The 9,049-nt window shown below is 47.0% G+C and overlaps 1 protein-coding gene across 1 annotated transcript in view; it reads left to right on the top strand.

Annotated features, from left to right (window-relative positions):
* Nucleotides 1–8,657, top strand: part of LOC123748498 (murinoglobulin-1-like) — a 219,923-nt gene extending 211,266 nt beyond the window's left edge. Inside the window, exons 23-24 of the mRNA XM_069326610.1 lie at nucleotides 7,350–7,623; nucleotides 8,368–8,657. Coding sequence (XP_069182711.1) covers nucleotides 7,350–7,623; nucleotides 8,368–8,657 — 564 coding nt within the window. The remainder of the gene's footprint in view (nucleotides 1–7,349; nucleotides 7,624–8,367) is intronic.
* Nucleotides 8,658–9,049: the final 392 nt, after the last annotated feature.

The raw sequence follows: 9,049 nt of genomic DNA on the forward strand, positions 1-9,049 counted from the left end.
AATTCAACTCTGCCTCGTAGGGACCACGTAACCAGGACAAATTCATATACATATATAACATACACATGGAAATAATGAAAATGCAAATTTACTAGCTATTAATTTATTAAAAGAAAAACTAAAACAAAATCTAAATGGTTATCACTCCCTGTCACGTTAACACTCCCTACTTGACCTGAACGGCAATGAATTGACTATCCCTATAAGAACTCATAAAGCAACTCTACCTTGGGCGACCAGCTAGATGTTCGTGCTGTAGGGAGGCCGATGATGGTAAGGCCACCTGCTCGAGTTGTTTCTCAAACCACACTAATTGTCCTCTCTCTGGTCTTCCCCAGACTAGAGCATTGTATTGTTCCGCATCGCTTACCAAGTTACTTAGCAAGGTTTAAGTTATAACAATTAACCTCTGTTGTACTTAATTGATCCAGACTGGTTGAATTATTTTACTGAAGTTAAATTACACAAGCATCTAATGGCAGAGCTGTTCCCGATCACCACATGGCTATTTGACCTTTGAGAAATAGTGGACATGTCAACTCTGATGACCTATGACCGCCGGTCACTCCGCCTTACAACTTAGATCTGATTCGTGACGTCACTGATGGTGACTTAACTCAATAATTGGAATACTCTTGATATTATAACTATATAATACAATTTGAATGCAACCTGAATAAAGACTATTGTCTCCAAATTACTGAATACTATAGGATGATTCATTATACGAAACTATGAATAAGGCGTCAATTATTTTCACCGCGAATTCCCTGGGGTCAGGTCCCGGGTCACCACGCGTGTCCCGCTTCCCATTCTCCCTTGTAGATAAAACATTCTGGAAAATTCTTACAACCAGCCTAGTTTGTTACAAGCGCATTAAACCCCCCCCCCCTCCCGCCCAGAACCAGCCCCTGACACAGCGAGGCCCAGAAGAGGGCCCTGGCCTTAGTAAAGACGTCGGGAATACCAACACCTCCCTCCCTCACCCCTAACACCAGCGTCGAATGACATACCGGCTGATTATGACCACACCACACATACCTGTACACCAGCCTCTCCAGATCCAAGGCCTTCCGGCGATCCAAAGGAAAGCACCGAGCCATCAACCACACTCGCAACAGAACCTTACACACAACAACCAACGCCCGCTGGTAGATCGTCAACTGACGACACGACAATAACCCAACCGCAACCCCAACTGAATGAGAGACAGCTCCTAAATTCTACTCCAAGGAACAGTCATAAGAGGCAAACCAGGTAACCCCAAAAACCCGAAGCGACGAGACCACCGGAAACCCCGACCCACCTTACACCAGGCGGGAGGCCCACTCACTGATACTCATCAAACCCAACTTTGCAGGATTTGCCCCCGTGGCAGATTCAAACCGCAGGAGAACGTCCTGAACAGCACCAACCGAACCCACTGTAGCCAAAACCAAACGGTATCGTCAGCATACCCGCAAATAGGCTGCCGAAGACGGAAGGCAGAAGAGGAGGCACAATCAAGGAACAAGCCTTGACCGCCCGAAAAAGACGTTCTTGAAACATCACATACAAGAGCATAGACATGGGGCACCCCTGATGCACAGAACGGCAAATAAAAAAAAGGAACTAAAAAACCCATTCACACAAATGCGACTGTGACACCTGGCATACAACATGCGCACCCAATCCACATACATCGATGGAAACCCAAACCGCTTTATCGCACGGAACTCAAACGTCAACGACACTTGATTGAAGGCCTTCGACCAGTCCAAGCTGATCATCGCCGCTGAAAAGCGATACTCGGACGTGTACAGAAGCACGTCACGAATCAAAGAATTGCAATTCACAAGGGCACGACCAGGAACACCACAAAACTGCTCTACAGAGACCACCGACGCCCGACAACGCCACAGCGACACGCTAAAACCTTAGACAAAATCTTATAATCAACATTGAAGAGCGTAATAGGCCTCCAATTAAAAAAAAACCTGCAAATCGCTCGGCTTCGGGAGCAGCCGCCCGTCCCCGTCACAATAGGAGTCAGGCAGGGCACCCACCTGCAGATAAGCCTGCCCCACCTCCAAAAGGACGTCCCCCAACACATCCCAAAAGGTAATATAGAACTCAATGGGAAGGCCATCCACACCGAGCACCTTTCCCATACGAAACGACAGGACCACATCCAGGAGTTCCCCCAACGAAACATCTCTCACCAAGCGGGCACACTCCGCCTCTGACAAACCAGGGTACACCCATCCAAAAAAAAGTCTGCGAGCACACCATCCCCTTGCACCGCCCCATAGAGAGCCTTCAATTACCGCCGCATGTAAAGCAGAACCCCCTCCATGCAAGAAAAAACAGAACCATCAGGCTGGCGAAGGCCCGTAAGAAGAACAGAATCCCTCGCAGCCTTCTCCCACCCTAAAAGAAAGGGGAAAGAGCATCTCCCCATCCACACGCTCAGCCACACGAGCACGCACCCGAACACCTTCAGCCAACTCTGTATGCAACCTACAAATACGCTCCTTACACTAAAAAATCTCCCCAAAGCAGTCAACCCCAGCATTCAACTGCACATACACACTAGACAGTCGAACCTGAAGCAACCCGCAGCAGGCCTAACCTCCTGGCTGTCTCCTGCTTAGCGACAAAAAACCTCCAACACTTCACCTTACACCACTTCCACCAAACGAAGAGAGAAGAGAAGGCAGCCCTCCAGGCAAGGATCCCAACCAACCAGACAAAAAACTGGGCACATATACACGGACAGCATAACAACCGACAATTAAGTTTCTACCAACCCAGACCTGTATCCAGACACCAACCTGGACCACCACCAAACAATGATCAGACAAAGCCACCGGGACCGTGCGAAAGTCCAACACAGAACACTTCCCACGTGAAACATAGAACCTATCTATCCAAGAGCATGCCCGACACGCAGCGAAGGTATTCTCCAGTGGGCTGCCACACAAAACGGCAGTATCGTGAAACCCGCATGAACGCAAAATCTCACGCAAAGCGGCCGAAACATTCTGCGGGTGGGCACTAGAAATATTCCGCACACTCGTGACACAATTAAAATCCCCATGAAAGATCAAATCCCTCGTATCATGCCAGAGGAAGGGCAGTAGCCCCTCCCGAAAAAATAGTTCCTGGTCCCAACGATGTGCCACCCCAGTACACCGTCAAGAACAGAATTCCAACCCCCCAAAACTCTGCCCATACAAATAAGACCCACCCATCTTCATCCATTTCCGTGTGAAGCACGGAAATAGAAGCCCTCCGTGAAAATAACATGAGCGTCCCCCCAAAGGACGTTCTCAGCGAGATCAACACAATTTGAAAATCAGCACACAACCCTGGCAGAACAGACACATCCCAAACAATGTGCTCCTGGATCAGCGCCACATCCACACGCTGCTCCCGAAGCACATCCACAAGGCCCAACTGGACCGCAAGCGCATTCAGACCACGTACATTCAAAGACGCGCAAACAAAAGCAGGTGCCATTGAAACCCATCAAGGACCCCCTAACCCCACAGGCCCACCAGGGGTAACACCGGCACTCACTGCAGAGTCAGGGTCTGCAACGCGAGGGCCAATGCCTGCTGCTCCACAGAGGAGGAATCCACAGAAACTCCGGGCCTCGGACCTTCAGGAAGCGAACGGTGCCGGCATCACCCGGTAAAGCCTGCCGAGACCCTGCCACCACCGTCCTGGTACCACTCAAGCCCACCATCATCAAGGAAAGTCCGCCACTATCAGGCACCACATCACCTCCAGAATCCTCAGCAGATGCAGGAGAATTAGGAGGAAGGGAGGGGGCACCATCCGAGGCCAAGCCTTTGCGAAGCCTCAACCCGCTTGCCAGGGGGCTCCCTACTGCACGAGCCCCCCGCCCCCACCCCTGAAGTGCACTTCTGGTGAGGGGCAGGGGAGCACACTGCCCCCTCACGGAACACACTGCCAAGAGGGGCAAAAGGTGGCCGTGCAACACAGGCATCAGGAACGCCGCCACCATCGAGGATAACCACAGGGGAGACGACGACACCCCCATCTGCAGGAAGCACACCCCCACCACGGAAGAACCAGGAACCTGATGCTCCTCCGCCTACACCGGAAGCTGAAGACGTGAAGCAGGGGCAGCCATGTCCTCCACCGAAGCCAGCACAGGAAACACCCCAGGCACAGATGGAATAGCAGGCACATCCGCCGCAGGTACACCACCAGGCAAGCCCCCAGGATGAGGACCCTCCGGGGAGGCAGTCCACACACCTAGGGGGTTGGGAGGGAAATCCTCCTCCCGAAAAACAGAAGCGGCTTCCATGCGAGGAACATCACACCAGGCCGCATTGTGGCCTTTCTCCCCAGACTGGAAGCAAGTGAGGGCCTGACCATGATAAAAAACATGGAGATAAACACAACATAAAAGCTTGGAAGGGATGGACCCTGTGAGACACATCTGCAGCGTACGAGTACCCAGATGGAGACCCTGCAGCTGCCGTAGCACCATACCAAACCTCGCAAACACCGAGCCAAGCTCCGCTTCTGGAAAAGTCACATGCATCCTGTGCACACTCACAAAGGTCAGGGGGCCCACAGATAAGAGACGGCCACTGATAGAGCTGTACCAGGGAGGGGAACCGTTCGCTCATTCCAACGCTCCACAAACTGCACACAGCCAACAAACGTGGTTATGTCACCGCCGGTAACGTGGCAAACGTCACCACCACACGTGTGGGGGAAAACTTCTCAAGGCCGAGGAGATCCGGAATCTTCAAGTCAAATGCATCCAAAAGTGCAACCGCCACATGTTCCCAATTCACCGTAGCAGAAAAATCTAATTGGACAGTATTTACACGGCGGATGCGGCCACTACTAGCCGCCGCCATATTGCTAACCGCTGCCCCGGCCAGCAGGCGCTCCACACTAACGGGCAGCCACCACTAAGCAGCGACAAACAGCTACAGGCAGCCAGAGTTCGACATCCACACCCTCTGGCGACAGAGGGTGAATCTCCCCATTAGTTGGTTGGTTTCTTACTGACTTAGGACAGGAATGATGATAGGGGAAAGCCAGTAGTTTCCGTGGTGCTGCCACCTGGTGATGAGTAGCTGTTACTAGGGGATGTAAGACCAAACTACTGGGCGGATTGTTTGTCGAATAGTTTGCTGCAATGTTTGTTTGCCTTCTTTCAACTTTGCATTTGTCTGTTTTGCTTCATTTCCTTTATTGGGGTTTAATTCTTCGGTGAAAGTGATCGTGAATCCCCTGCACGTCTGCGATGGTTCAAGATTTTGGCCTTTGGTTTCCAGTAGACTTTTGAGGGCTTATAAGGGCTGATGTAACTGGAATGTGTGGAACTCTCAGTTCTGGTAGCTACTGCAAGTCCCTGAGACCCTTTTCCCCAGAAAGAGGCATTCCATTATTTCAGTGCAAGTTATCAGAACTTTCAAATGTAAGTAAATATTGGTTATAATTTTCCTAAGTCATTCACAATTTAAAAAATATATGCCATAGAAGTGTTGGATATTAACCCTTAAATGGCGCATGGCTGTTGACATTTGACACCCACAGGCGCATACAAAAAAATATATATTTTTTCTTCCTAACCTGTTAATTTGTATTCACTGATCATGGGGAAAAATAATAAAAAAATCGTAAGTGGCATATATTGCCCGCTATAGAGCGAGGAAGTCTGGCAAAAAACAGGCGCAGACTCAGCGTGCGTCCCAGGCGGTCTGTTGCTCGCCAGCTGTCAGGCCGGCGTTGCCACAAAGAGATAATTACCTAATTATTTAAATGTCTCTGATTGATTTTTCATAGTTTTTTGCTGTAATATTATTCAATAGTGTGTATTGTGATATATTTATATAATAAAATGAGTGAATCATCGCTGTACTCAAAAATATGGTGTACATATTGTTGATTCAATTATGTTCATCAAACATAATACTTTGTCGGTTATTACACTATATGTACAGATTATATATAAGTATCTGCATGTTTTGTTCACTATAACGAACCACTAAGTTGCTATTATGAGTCAAAAAGTAACGAGGAGTGACCGCAGTGTACCAGCCAGCCACTCACTGCCTCCCTCAACACCTCACTTGCCCACATTCTCCTCCCACCATACTGTTTTTACTTTTATTCACTATATACAGACGTTATATATAAGTATCTACATTCATGTTCACCATAACGAACCACTAAGTTGATATGCTGAGTGGCAGTGGCAGTGGCAGCCCGCCACTGGCTGCCACTCCCTCCCTCACCTCACCTGACTTGCCACCATTCTCCACCCACCATACTGTTTTTGCTTATATATACAGACGTTATATATAAGTATTTACATGTTTTGTTCACCATAACTGTACATCTAAGCTTGTATGGTGAGTAAAGGCACAAAGACGTAGGACCTCACACAGTCAGCTGGTGGCTGCCGCCCTCAAGGCCAGGCGCACTAATATTACTCCTCCAGCAATACTGTTTGTGGTGTTATTATGCTATATACACACATTATGTATAAGTATTTACCTGTTTTATTCACCATACTTGTACAAGTAAACTGTTATGGTGCCCAAAGACCATCGTGGTCACCAGTAAACAACATGATAAGTCGTGCAGACGACGCCACCGCCCTCACCAAAATGGTGGCTCCCAACCTACTCCTCTCACTGTTTATACCCTCTATACACACTTTATATATAAGTATCTACATTTGTGTTCACCATAGCGAACCACTAAGCTGGTATGGTGAGTGCAGTCAATAAAAGGTGACCACACAGTCAGAAGACAGCGCCACTACCCTCCCTCCCACTGCATTACTCCTCCCTCCTTGGAGCACAACGCTAAATATCACCACAATCCTGCTATTATCAGAACCCTGGTCAGTTTTATCACAGTCAGGGGTTTTCTGTAATAATATCATCACTACATAATAGCTTGAACAAGTATATTATGGCATTTTTAGGCGATGTTGTGGTCACAAGCTGAACAGCAGTGCTGTGAGCTCGTGCTGCATGCGTCAGGCTTGGTAGCTCGCTCAATACTAAGGCCCCTAACACCCGGGAATTTGCCCCACGATTTTTTTTTAAATGGCGTCTGTTTACAAGAGCCCTAATGAAGGTGTGGTGAACCCCGTGTATCCGCGGGCCATTTAAATCTTGCATAGTACTCCAAAGCATCATATGTTGCGATGCGCAATTTAAGGTTAAAGGAGGCGGAAGATTTTCAGAATGAAATAATTGAAAGTAAGTTATGTGTTAGGAACTGATGATTGAATTTGCAAGAACATGCAGTAGAGTTCAACACTCAGGCGATCCTATAACAATATGTTATCACATTTCTAACAGGGAGGAATTGATGGAAGTGACTCTCCCGTGCCTCTAACAGCCTATGTGATGATTGCTCTCCTGGAGGCCAATGACAAGTCATGCAGCCAGGCCGACTGTTTGGCTGCCCAGTGTCTACAAGCAGACTCCTCCTCTGACCCCTACGTTATGGCGCTCAAAGCCTATGCTTTCGCCTTGGCTAAGCTTCCTGAAGCCGAAGTAATTCTCCAGAAATTGCTGGAACAAGCTGTTGTGACAAAGAACTCCACTCACTGGGAGCTGCCCAAGGGACCAGGTATAGTCGGGGGAAGAAGGGTATAAGGTGTTACCTTAGTAAGTGCGTAAGCACTATATTTATTTTCTCTTTAACTTTGCTTACGACTGAATAATCTTGCTGGTTGTACTGACAAGAAGTTATGGTTATAATTTTAGGCGAGCTTGATAGGCCTTAAATAAAGCTAATATCCAAAACAAAATTGAGATGAATGTCATTCATTATTGTTTTATTAAATGCAACTCCTAGAATAATTTATATTTGAAAATAAACACAGGTAAATCAATATAAATATATCTAATCAAAGAACCCGTGTATTGTGGCTTGATATTTGCAGCCTAATCAAAATATTCACGTAATAAATTTTGTTCGGTTAACAAAGAAGTTTTAAATAGAATTTTAGTTTTAAGATGATTGTTTACAGCATTTGTTTTAATTTATTTTACATTTCATTCACGTAGACCATCAGAGCCTCGAACCAAATGTCACAAAAGCAGACAACTTTAGTTCTACCAACCAGGCTACAAGCACCACAACTGGTATCTGACTGAGAAACCAGCTGTCTCTCTGAGCTCCTCCCTTATTGTGGGTGCTCGTAGCTTGGTTGGTAGAACAAGTCTTCTGCTTTGTTGGTTCTGGGTTCGAGGCTCTGATGGGCAAAGCGAAAAAAAATTATTATCTACGTGTCTTGTGGTCAGGGATATATTTTACCTGTGTCCAAATGGTTGATATGTTTCATACAATAATTACGTATTGTATAATCAGGCAAGACGAAGGCTGTAGGGGTGGAAACAGCTGGCTACGCCATCATGGCCATGATGACCCTTGACCCTAAACAGTACGAGCAGCAGGCTAGGAAGGTGGTCAAGTGGATCACGGCGCAGAGGAATGGCCAAGGAGGATTCTATTCCACACAGGTAATATTCTCCTTCGTTACCCACATGCCTTGCCTATACATCCATCGTCGTTACCCAACATGTCTTGCCTATACAACCATCATTGTTACCCACATGTCTTGCCTATACAACCAACCATTTTATTGCATGGAAATTTAGCAGAATTTTGTTTACTTTCATGTTCTTTAGCAATAGAAGAACTCGTATAATTTCTTTTGAACAAAAGAAATGCTGATATGAAAGAAACTGACAAAGAAATATACACAAGTTGAGCACTGTGGAACGGAAAAACATATTTCTGGGCTGTCCTCTATGTAGCACCCCAGTGTATTAAGTCCTTGTACCACAGAACCTCCAGTGTATTAAGACTTTGTACCACAGAACTCCCAGTGTATTAATTAAGTCCTTGTATCACAGAACCCCCAGTGTATTAAGTCCTTGTACCACAGAACTCCCTGTGTATTAAGTCCTTGTACCACAGAACTCCCATTGTATTAAGCCCTTGTACCACAGAACCCCCAGTGTATTAAGCCCTTGTACCACATAACCCC

The sequence above is a fragment of the Procambarus clarkii genome, chromosome 18 (genome assembly GCF_040958095.1).
Source record: "Procambarus clarkii isolate CNS0578487 chromosome 18, FALCON_Pclarkii_2.0, whole genome shotgun sequence".
NCBI lineage: Eukaryota > Metazoa > Arthropoda > Malacostraca > Decapoda > Cambaridae > Procambarus > Procambarus clarkii.